The sequence below is a fragment of the Pteropus vampyrus genome, unplaced genomic scaffold, assembly GCF_000151845.1.
Source record: "Pteropus vampyrus isolate Shadow unplaced genomic scaffold, Pvam_2.0 Scaffold129, whole genome shotgun sequence".
Lineage (NCBI taxonomy): Eukaryota > Metazoa > Chordata > Mammalia > Chiroptera > Pteropodidae > Pteropus > Pteropus vampyrus.
In genome coordinates, this window is record NW_011888910.1 from 2649455 (window position 1) to 2662354 (window position 12900).

The 12900-nt window shown below is 39.0% G+C and overlaps 1 protein-coding gene across 6 annotated transcripts in view; it reads right to left on the reverse strand.

Moving 5' to 3' along the window:
• Window positions 1-12900, reverse strand: part of FARS2 (phenylalanyl-tRNA synthetase 2, mitochondrial) — a 455949-nt gene that overhangs the window by 64909 nt on the left and 378140 nt on the right. The window contains exon 7 of one of the 6 annotated variants that reach the window (XM_023534656.1): window positions 10765-10879. The exons of the other annotated variants lie outside the window; for them this stretch is intronic. Coding sequence (XP_023390424.1) covers window positions 10780-10879 — 100 coding nt within the window. The 3' untranslated portion in view covers window positions 10765-10779. Of the gene's footprint in view, window positions 1-10764; window positions 10880-12900 lie in introns of those variants that run through there. 6 annotated transcript variants of the gene reach the window in all.

Consider the following 12900-nt stretch of genomic DNA (forward strand, 5'->3'; position numbering starts at 1 on the left):
TTCAAGAGAAGGTCAGTTGCAGTATGTCATCTCTTTACCAGCAAAAAAATCTGAGACTATTTCCTAAGGCCTCTGGCAGGATGTAACTAGAACTTAGCTTACTATTCCAACCGCAAATCAATGTTTTTCAGACATTCCTTCTGATCCAAGGGGCATCACTTCTGGGTCAAGACAAGACTGCAGCTTAATCCCTGGCATATCAGAGGGACAATGGACAAAAACTCAAGAAAACGCATGGCAGATATCTCTGAAATCTGTCATCTGACAGAGTTTTTAGAAAAAGTCCTTGGAAAATCAAGAGAGTTCATTCTCAAAATGTGAAGAACGAGGGGCTGAAAATTGAAAATGAATTATTTATGATATTCTCTAATTCACAGACTTTAACAAGCACATATCAGGCTCTTTTCCTCCTAGCTTACATATCACTCAGCTAAGTAGCTCTTTCTTTGGCATTTCTAAAGGATGTAGGAATGAGATGTGTTTGAAGCTTCAGAGGTCTATAAGACAGGATAAATAATGCCAAAGCATCCCTCATGTTATGAAAGGTGGCTGGGTGTGAAATGAAGTGAATCTTCTCTCCTAGTAATTACTTATTTAGAGGCTACCTATACTAACATCTTAAGGCACAGAATTTATAACATAGATCGGGGTCCCCAATCCCTGAGCTGCAGGCCAGTACCAGTTTGTGGCCTGCTAGAAACAGAGCAGCACAGCGGGAGGTGAGCAGCAGGCTAGCAAGCAAAGCTTCATCTGTATTTGCAGCTGCTCCCCAGTGCTAGCATTAGCGCCTCAGCTCCACCTCAGATCATAGGTGCATTAGATTCTCATAGGAGCACCAGTCTCTGGTCCCAAAAAGGTTGGGGACCAATGACATAGATTGTAAGTAAAGGTGTGTTTTTTCTGTTGTGAACTCAGTACCATCAAGGCCTAAAGGGCTGCCTTTGGCTGGCAATTACTCTCTTACAGAATGGCCCTCCATTGTGCTGGGAAAGCCTTCTCCTCAAGATACTAGTCTTGGCTTTTCTACATTCTTCAGCTCCTCTCCTCCAAAGGCTACAAAGGATGGTGACCTTCAGGAGTTGAAGGAAATGTTCTTTAAAACATGTGCATCTGTTAGGTCTATAAAATAGGGGTGTTTTTTGCTATAAAGTAATTTATCTGAAAACAGATCTCCAGGAAATTGGGTGGGGCGTGGTAAGGGGAGGAGATGTTAGAGACTAGAAATGGAAGTACATTTGAGAGACTATTTTATTGAGAAAAAGATTTTTGACACACAGTTTCTCAACTTTCATTCAATTTGTCTGAAAGTATATTTGTCAACTTCCCTCATGAAACGTTACTTATTGAGTGCCCCATTTCTACCACTGCCACCCAAAGTCTCAGTTTTGCTCAGCACAAAACCTTGGAGGCATCGAGGGACTGAGAAAGGTGGCGAAGATGACAGAGGCTTTGTACATCTCTTGCGACCACACCAGAGTCGTGACGGAATGACAGAGCAAACAGCAAGCAGAGTCACCTGGGGTCTAAATGAACAGAAGCCCTACACTATGGAAATAAGAAATCACCCTGCAATGGGAGGATTGGGTAGAGCTGCAAAACTGCCCGGTCCCATGCGGCTGAGTGAGACAGAGGCTATGGCAGCTGCAGCCAGCAGGTGTCCATGTTTCTCTTAAAGGGGTGGCAACCACGACTAGACTTTCACAGTGATGAACTTGCTCACTCTGAGCACCAGCTCCAGGTTGGCTGCTTGGAAGACACCAGGGGCATACAGGGGGACACCGAGTTGTTGAGCGTTGGAGCAGTGCTAGAGTTGAGGCTTTCTCCTAGGCAGAAGTGCTGGTGTTATCCCCTGTTCCTCTGTTGGGCTATACCCCACCCAGTGCCGCCATAGCTGAGACATTATCAAACTGGATAATAGAGATTGCTCTACCCAGAGGATTCCCTGAAACCACCTCTCCCAACTTGTGGCCCTATCCAAGCCACATCCGTGGTGTCCTCGGCCCGCCCTGTGCCCCTTGCTGAGCAGGCTCCAAGCCCTGCACTGGTGGCACCTGGCTTCAATGGCTGGCATGGCCTCTTGAGGCAACTGTAAGCATAGCATCTATGGACTGCTTCCTGAACCTTACCAGGTGGCCCCAGAGGGGCACAGGCTGGGGCTAAACTTGGCCTGCAATTGGACCCCTCTCGGGACTGCGCTACTGAACACCTACTACATAAAGTTACACTAATAAGACCAGGAGACTTAGGAGCTTTGCTTAGTACATAAAAACAGACGCAGGAAGGCTGCCAAGCACAAACGATATGAGAACAGAACTGAGATCTAAGAAAAATAGAATCAAGCAATCTACCCGATGCAGAGTTCAAAACACTGGTTATAAGGATGCTCAATGAACTTAGGGGAAGAATAGATGAATTCAGTGAGAACTTTAACAAAGAGATAAAAAAAAACCCCATAAAAATGAATATAGAAATTATAAAAGGGAACTAGTCAGAAATGAAGAACACATTATCTGATATGAAGAGTATACTAGAGGGAATCAACAGAGTGGATGAAGTGGAGGAATGAATCACCAATATAAAGGATGGGGTAGCAGAAGGCACACAATCGGAACCGCAAAAAGAAAAAAAAAGAATCCTAAATAATGAAGATAATTTCAAAAACCTATCGGACAACATCAAACATAACAACATTCACATTATAGGGTTACCAGAAGGAGAAGAGAGGGAGCAAGAAGTTGAAAACCTATTTGAAGAAATAATGATGGAAAACTTCCCTAACCTAGTAAAAGAAATAGACATACAACCCAGGAAGCTCAGAGAGTCCCCAAAAAGGCCCACACCAAGACACATCATAATTAAAATGCCAAAGGTTAAATACAAAGAGAGAATCTTAAAAGCAGCGAGAAAAGCAGTTAGTTACCTACAAGAGTACAAAGATACAGTAAGACTGGCAGCTGATTTTTCAAAAGAAACTTTGCAGGACAGGAGAGCTTGGGACAAAATATTCAAAGTGATGAAAATGTAGGATCTATAACCAAGATTACTTTATCCAGCAAAGTTATCATTTAGAGTCAAAAGACAGATCAAGAGCTTCCCAGATAAAAATAAGCTAAAGGAATTTATCACACCAAGCCAGTATTACAGGAAATGTTGGAGGGACTTTAAGAAGAAAAAACATGTATCAAAAACAGGAATACAGAATGGTAATAACTACATTCCTAGCAACAAGTACCTTAAATGAGAAGGAATTAAGTGCTCCAACCAAAAGATAGAGTGGCTGAATGGATAAGAAAAAAAAGACCCCTACATATGCTGCCTACAAGAGACTCACTTCAGATTAAAAGACACACAGAGATTAAAAGTAAAGGGATGGAAGAAGATATTGCATGAGCGACCTAGAGGGTATTGTGCTGAATGCAGTAAGTCAGACAGAGAAAGACAAATGCCACATGATTTCACGTACATGTGGAATCTAAAGAACAAAATAAACAACAACAAAAATAGAAACTCATAGTTACAGAGAATATTTTGGGGACTACTAGACAGAAGGGGGTTGTGGGGGTCAGTGAAAAAGGGCAAAGGGATTAAGAAGTACAAAAGGGTAGTTACAAAATAGTCATGGAGATACAGCATAAGGAATAGTCAATAATATTGTAATAAATGTGTAAGGAGACAGAGGGGCACTAGATTTATTGTGATGATCACTTTGTGAGTTATATAGATCTCTAATCACTATGTTGTACTGAAACTAATATATTATTGCCAACTATAAATAAAAACTCACTAAATTGTATACTGTAAATATGAGCAACTAATTGTCTAGTATATTTCAATAAACCTGTAAAAAAAAAACCTTGGAGGCATCAAATCCTTGATACCTGTTACTTTTCTTTATTTCTACCTCTCTGTATTTCATATCCATCCATTTTTTTGCCATTTTCAGTGTCATCATTGAATCCATACTCTCATTATTGACATCTGGATTAACTTGTTTCATGACAGACTGATTCAGTCATTCATTCTACATCCATTTGCTGTGTGCCACCTTGGTGCCCCAGGCATAAGATATAATTCCTGTCTTCAGGAATTTTACAATCAAGTAGATGAAACACACAAGTAAACAAACATTTCAATTAAGTACAAGGCAAAACTAGCATACTCTACTATACAAGCACACAGAGGAAGGAACAATGACTCTGGACTTTGCCAATAGTTCCTTGCTTGTCTGTCTTGCCTCTCTGTCCTACTCACCGAAGCCAGGTTAATTTTCCAAAGCAGTTTTGCAATGCCACTGTCACTAACAGGAATTCACCCAGCACCTGTAGGATGTCCTTTCATATAGGTGGGCTGATTGTTGAAGGCAGCTGCCTGTGTATTTGTGCTCCAATTATTAGAAAGTGTTTGGAATAGAACATCTAAATGTTCTGTCATCAGAGAAGTCTGGCTAATAGAATTTTATTATGTCAGCTCACTGCCAAGTTCTTAACAGATATTATGGTGTGAAGGGGTAAGGCAGAGTAAGGCGGGAAGAAAGAAGTTCTTGAAGGGAGCCAGGAGGAGATGGAAGAAAGGGGAACACAAACATTAGCTACTTGTGGACCAGTCCTTTCTAATTACAGTTGCTTTGATTCTCAACATTTATATCATACAAATCTAAAAAAATCTGACACATCGTTTGATAAAGAATTTGTTCTGATTCATAAATTTTTCTATAAAAGTTTACAAAGATGTAAAAATTAATCATCTTTGGTTATGCATTTCAAATGTTTTTAATTTAAATAACAGCAGTTTATGAAACTATCCAAGAATGATCTTAGATGTGTGGGCACTTTAAATATACATATGTGTTTGCGTTCGATATAAATTTTAAAGAACTATTTGGTCATTCTTAAAGTAAAGCAGAGCAAAATAATTCTTCCAACAGTAATACCATCTCTTGGTTGTCCAAGAATGACTATGCTCTGTGGTTTTCTCTAACGGAATTTTCTTTGTACTAGATAAATATTGAGACAACATTTGGCTCAAGTCTGTCTATATTGACTTCAGGAAGCAGCAAATATCCTGGGACAATATCATAAGGGAGGGAATCTTGTAGTCATTATCACCAAGGCAAGATGGGGGCATATATTTAAGATCGACTATTGGATTTTCCCTTACTAATACAGAATAAAAACAGACTAAGCCCTATTAAGTTTGGGAGCATTTAAGAGATAATTAAATAAAATGAGACTTTCACACTCAGAAATATGGCTCCATACAGAATCTTTTAACTGTTTTGAGCCTTTTCTACATACAATCCTATTGAATATATCATTACAAGGCACATGGCACACACTCTACCTTAATATGACATTATAAATGTCCTTATTGAGAATTTAAGCAGATCCCAATCTAGGACACCAAAGACATGTTCAATAAAATATATTGTTAGTCTCATGAATTAAAGATGGAAGATTACATAAATGCATATTTCTAAATATCCAGTCTAATATGTGTGATATTATTTGTATTTAATGAATGTAAAATCCAGTTGAAGGCATAAGAGCCTACTATGAGAATGGAGAAGAAAAAAATAATCAAATAAATGAAATCATTAATAACAAAAAAGTACAAAAGCCTCTCATTCATCTAATGTTCCATTCAAGTGAGTTTCCTTGATAACTGAAGCTGACGTCTTTAAGTACTGTTAAGAAAAATCTTCTTGCATACTCAAATGTGTGTTAAATTTTTCTGTAGCAAACTTGAGTCAGGTTGTTTCGACTGCTATTTTATTATTTTTAAATATGAATCCAACCAAATTCAATAATAGTTATCTTTATTTTAATTTATACTTTAAATGCCTCCTTCATTCAATAAAAAAGTGATATTTTCCTTTGGTGGGAGAAAAAGAATGATTTTCACCTAGTGTCAATGTAGCATATGCCACAATATGACCAAGATGTTATTCAATATGTGGAAAAGGTGATTAAGGAAACACATTTTGTGATATGGGAAAAAAAAATAAAATTTAACTTCTTGCTGGATACGTTAACCGGTGGAAAATATGATGAAAGCCTTACATGTATCCTCTGTAAGGTATTATGAGTTAGTCCAATTTTATTTTACTTATCTCTGAACTTTTCACTCTATTTTGGTGAAGTTTAGCTCCTTGTTTAATGCTACCTAAGTTACTCTTTTATAAGGAAACATGAGAAACTTGGAAACTCAAAAAAAAAGATATACTGTATAATTACTGGGTAATGTTCTTACTACACTTGCTCTATGATTTATCCTAATTTAACGGGTCCCCTTAACACTATATTGGTACATGTGTAATGGCATGTAACATATTTCATGACTAAACGAAGAGTTACTGTAGACAATACCATAGTGATATCAAAACACAAACATACAGGTGTGCATGGCTTTCTCACCTCAGCCATTCTGCTAACTTTTCACTGAAAAGAATTATATTTTTTTCTGTGTCCTCTATTTCTTTGTCATTCCTCTCCATAGGACATGTAGACTGGGAACATATGATAACCGAATCCTTGTGCTGACTTAGAACACACATGTTATTACCAGCTACATATTACCCAATATCTATCATCTATCCATCAGTCCATCCATCCATCTACCTATCTACCTACCTACCTACCTACCTACCTACCTACCTACCTACCTATCTACAATGCAAACAGTTTAAATGTGCATGTGTGCAAATGTGCTTTATTTTTTATTTACTTAATAGGTGAATATATGCAAGTTTGCCAATTACCTTTGTCATCAAACATTTATTGACTACCTGTGTTATACCAGACACTGTGTTTTTATGTTTCTTTTCCCTCCAAAAAATGCAGATTAGAAAACATGATAATTGGGAGATTTTAGGGGAAAAGTACAGAATGTCACAGGTAGTAAAAAAGAGAACTAGGCTCTGGCCTCTGCCGTGCGGCTAACTGCTTCTTTGGACTCTGGCCACTTCCATCTGACTATATTGGTCTCAACTTTTTCATTTGTATAATGAAGGAACCGGACCAGACAATCTTTTAAAAATGGCTTTGAGTACAAAATGCCACAGTTCTAAATATGGAAGTATTTTATAATATTGGAAACTGGCAAAAATAGTACTTCTCCTAGAAGAACTGAATGATATTGATCTCATTTAGGTTATAGACATTCTAATGTGAAAAGGCAAATACTGTGCCCTCTAACCTCTGCATAAGAATCCAAGCTTACGCAAAAAGAAATTAGACATTCACAGAACTGCTGTGAAGAAAACAAATTAGAATAACCATAAACATTTTACAAATGTAACATACCATAAAATACAAGCGTCAGATCATCACTCCTTGTCTGTATGTACTGGGTTAGGTGGAGGATGAAAATGGACACAAGATTTTCCAATTTCTAGTCTATTGCATCAGTGTGTTTCCATATCATCCAAGAGTCAACCCTCAGTGTCTTTTGCAGTTTGGCCATTTGAAACTAACATATGACCAACAGGTTTTTCTCTTAATAGTCCTATCATATACATCCTTAACACTAAGTTAACTTTATAAGAATATCTACAAACGGAGAAAATTTGGGCTGTTATCCAATATTAGGTTTAGATCCCCCCCCCAAAAAAACCCAAACATACACATACACACATGGTGAGAATCTATCAATGTGTGGCAATTTCTCTGATTTGTGACATCCGCTTTATTTTATATATATATATATTTTAGAAGACTGAAAATAGTCATTTTGAAACTGACAAAAAAAAGAGGATATATAATCAGGCAAATGGTTTCTAAGTTAGTGTTGGAATATAATATATACAAAAATCTTTAGGTGGACCACCAAACTTTGGTCAGTCTTACTTCAACATTCTGGTTAGTATTTGGGTGATTTAAAAAATTATATGATTAACTCATCTAAATAAATTAAAAATGAAAATAAGTGGAAAATATTAAAGGATACCATAATCGTGCCATCTAGAAATAAGCAGTTATCATCTGGTATATCCTTGTCTTCTGGAATGTATATATACTACATATCTATATCTATATCCATACACAGATGCTCCTCAACTTACAATGGGGTATGTCTGGAAAAAGGCATTGTAAGTTGAAAATACCGTAAGTCGAAAATGCATTAATGCACCTAACCTACCAGACATCATTGCTTATCCTAGCTGGTTTCTACTGAATGCATGTCTTTTGCTCCATTATAAAGTCAAAAAATCATTAGGTCGAATCATTTTAAGTTAGGGACTGTTTGTATGAAATCCATTCCATACCGCAGACATATCTCAATGTCCAAAGAGCTCAGGAGATCATTATGTTGGCACACCTGTGTGTACATCTGTATACTAAGACACCCTCTTTGAGAAGCTCTGCTCTATGTTTCCAATAAGCTTGAGTTTATCTGAAATAAGCATCATTGGCATTGCAGTGAAACAGCTTCATTTCTTGGAAAGTCCCCATGCTTCTTATATCTGCCCCTCACTTCCAAAGAGCTGGCACAGGTCCAACTAGCACAAGTTTTGCCAAATTATGCACAAATGCAGGGAGCACAGAATTCTTTACTGCCAAGTCCCACTTTTAAAATAAAACCATCGTAATTACATCCTGCTGACACAGATCTCCTCTCACTTCCCTGAACACTTGCATCAGGGTGGACAAGCCCAAATGTGTGTCCTAGGATGGACATGAAGGAATGGTGTGCTGACTGAGTCCTTCTGATTACAGAAGGTGGCCAGCAGGTGCTGCAGGCAATACCAGTACATTTCTGCTCCCCAACACAATTGACCCCTCAAATACATGAAAGGCATTGTGCACAAGACATGGCTTTTGCCCTCACGGCACAAGTTGTTTTGAAACAGACACATATATGATTACAATCAACATGGGAAGTACAGGCTGCTGCTTTCATTGGTTGTTTCCCCAAGTTCCTTTGGAGTAGGGACCACATCTATTCAATCTTTTGCCTCTCCTCCACGGGAAGCACAGTATGGGGCACACTGAGGCTGCTGGGGCACTTGCTGGTAGAGTGACTTGATATCGAACTGCAATGGCAGAAAAGATCATTTCTTGCACAGCTGTAGTCTCCATAGGTCTTTGGCTATGCTAATTACCCATACTTTTCCCTAATAAATGGCTAGAAATTCTGTGCATCATAGCGGGAGGACCCAGAGGGTACATTCATTTCAGTGGCCCATTTTCATCCCATTATCACCGTGCAAAGGCGTTTCTACTCCAGAGGCAAAATACAGTGTCCCCAAACTCTAGGGATAAAAAGAAAGGAACACATGCTGTCAGTGGCAACCAAACTTAGTTTCCATCATGAATCACTGTGGCCTCATTCTAACAGGTCCAGTTGCAGCCTAGCCCTGGATTATACCAAGCAGCGACTCTGCTGCGATTAGCCTTCAGATGGTGTTTCCAAGGGAGAGGGGTAGCAGGAGGAAGAGGGAGGTACAGAGAGGCTTTATTATTTTTTCTTGAATTTTAATAGCCAAAACTAAATCTTTGCTTTGACACTAAAATTCTGGAAAAATTAACTCGCCCCTGAAATTATGTAACCTCTACGGTTGACTTTTTATATCACAGCTTGCCATTAAAGTCACAAACCATTCCCATGGCCCAAATTTGTTTGATTAAAATGGAAAAGGGGAGTTTTCAGAAGAGTCTGGGCCCAAGAGAGGCACCTGTGGTCCAGCAGAAAGAACACTAGTCTGAGCATCAGAAAGCTTGGCCTTTGTAAGCTAAGTCACTGGGAATGAACGGCCAGGATGTGACCAGGGTTAGTGAGGCTGGGCCATCCGTGCTAGACGGAGTCTCAGGGTGGGCCTCTGGGCACGGGTGGGTGCCTACCCCGCTAGCTTTGCATTCTGGACTTTGTTAAGGAAACTGTGTACTAAACCCAGTGGACCGGCGTTAGATGCCACATGTTTCAATGCTATCTTCTCGCCCTTGTCTTCCCACTGAAGGGTGTCGGCTGTTTTCTAACTTTCACACGGTCACCTACTGACTCTGGTGTCCATTCACTCATCTCTCTCTGGACTTTTTCCCACTGCTACTTTCTCTTGCGGTATTAGAATAGCACACATATTTCCAAAATGGATACATACTTTTGTGGTAAAGTAGGACAATGTTTTCCTCAAATTCTCGTTCCTCACTAAGATCAAATTTTGTTTCCTCTCCTGGCATGACTACCTACAGTGATTCTTAACTTTTGTTCTTTGACAAAAGCTGCTGGCTCACAGCCTTCACCTCTCAGTGCCAGTGTGATTTCACCTATGGGCATTCCCTCAACATCCTTGGTAGAGTAAGCCACCTAGCTCAGGAGCACTCTCATAAAAAAAAGTCTACTCTAAAGTGTTCATTCAGTGGAAACATCTTTAAAAGCTAAAAATATCCTCTGTAAAAACGCATTTTGTTCTTTGAAGAAATTCTTTTACATGTTTTCCCCAAGAAAACACTCATCCGGGCAGGAAGGCTTAGGAAGAAATAACACCTAAATTGGCCCTATCATTTTGACGAGAAGTGGGTCATGAAAGGAGGGAGCCCAACAATTTACAGAGAAATCTGTTTCTTCCACAATGACTCTGGATACAAGAGTTCTCTCTGTAACTTCAGGAAGTTCCAAATAGAAACAGGGAACTAAGCAGAACCCCACATTAATGCTGAGATTTCCTCTTGCTACAACATTAATCCAGTGCCTGACTAGCTCATTAACCAACCACTTTCAGCGACAAACCCATCCAACTCTGGGGACAGGAAGAACGAAGACAGAGTGGGAGTAGCTCTTACGTCATGTTCTGAAAGCTTGGTCCTGGAGCCTCATTTTTCTTTCTGAGGAACTCACGGACGCTGAAACTTCCTCCTCTTCAGCTGTTGGCCAGCAACAGGCCCTAAATTAGTTAAATTTAACTACAATAAACATGCTGCAAATGAATTATATTTAACTATAACAGCCACCTCAGGGTTTGTCTCGAGACAGAATAATTTTAGCTTATGCTACCATAAGTCCCCTAAGGCAGAAAGTAATTACCTAGAGATTTACCATAACGAGTTCACTGACACTCGTTATTTATTATAGTGTGTGACCATTCAAATTTTTCGTATAGTCAGGCATAGACTGCAGACTGCTGAATATATAGTCTAGGGTGGGCACAACAAGGAAACTAAAAATAATAATGTCTCAGGCAAATATAAATTCTGTCAAGTCACCTGATTTCAGTCTTCATTAAGAATTAGTAATAATTGTGAAGTCTCAGTTGTAACTTTACACTGGCAGTAGGACACGAAATACTAAGAAAATGAACAATGTAAATCACTTGATAAGCTTTTTGAGAGAATAAGCTGCATGAAAACACTTAAAAAGTGTGTTTATTTAAAAAAAATGTAATTGGGCTTCAGTGCTGTGCATGCTAATGAGAAATCATGTTTATCCATCCATCAAAGCAGGATCTTACTCAGTAGCATTTGGTTAGGGGAACAGTTTGTGTTTCACGAAGTACCTACAACTTGTTCAAAATGCCATTCCTTGGCAAATATTCTGATATCCTACATTTCGTTTATTCTGAATTAATCTCCCCATTTAAAAAAAATTCTCATTTATCCACTCATCCCTTATACATTTATTATGCATCAGTTTGGGGCCAAGTACTATAAGTATGAAGAACAATAAGATATAGCCTTCTCTGTAGTAGCTAAAGTTAAATAGGAGACACAGCCCTGTAAATAAATGATTTCCTGCTGTATGATACCTGTACTACTTGTTCAATACAAATTAAATGGTCAGTATTGAGTTATGTGATTTGAGTAGAGAATCTTGGCCATGACTTGACCAATGGCCAAACTGCCTACGGCTGGCCCTGGCCACTGACTGCCCTTTGTTTGCATGTGCATTTGGGGAATAATCACCCATGTTTAGGTGCATATATCATTAACTTTCTACATTTAATTTATATATATATATGATCTGGAAGCTTCATGGTTTTACACCTTGCCTCATCCTACAAAGGATTTAAGGAGCCTTACAAAAGAAAATGTACAATAAAATAATGTTTGAATATGAATAAAAATTAAGAATCAATATGAGGGATGGGATGTTACTGACACCTTTCTCAAGCCAGATTCACTTCTGCCCACTCCTTCCCCATTCTCCTTCAAAGGCCATGAGCCATGCAAGTAGGCATGAAGAGATCTGAGGGTTAGGTTTAGAATGAGGTAGAAGTGTGCTTCAATCAACTCAGTCCCTCTCCCCTTTAACCAGTTCTGGACTGAGTTGCTGGGTGCTTCTGAAACTTGAACGCCTCTGCCATGTTTCGCTCTCTGCCTGACACTTTCAGGAGCCCATGATGTGCATGAGTGACTTATAAGGCAGGATTTGGGAACTTTGAGTTGTGGCTGAAATACCATCAAATAGCATCAAAACCTCTCTCCTACCAGAACAGCATAGGGAGGAGAGATATTCAGAGTAGATCCACTGAGGTTGGGGAAAAGGACAATCCAAGTAGCAAGCTGTGAAGGCTTTGCATAAACCAGAAGGCTTTGCGCTTCACATTTGGATCTGAGCCTCTGCCGGGACAGAGTAAAAGGGAAAACGGTGAGTTACATGATTCTTAAGATTAAATTTACTTGTACCTTGAGGAAAGCTAAGTTTTTCTTGGTAGTAAATTTTTAAGACACTTCTCACAAAAGGTTTTATAGAGGGGGTGCTGAGTAATATAATGGATACGATCCTCAACAATTTTCCTATCATACACGTGGTAACCTATTTCATATGGTTGTTTCTTACAGGATCCAACGATGGACATCAAGTCCATACCACTCAAGTACCTATTAGTGAAGGAAATGATATGGGAGGCCAGAATGACACGGTCTGCTTGATATTATGAAGTGACTCCCATTTATCCATCCAGGATTA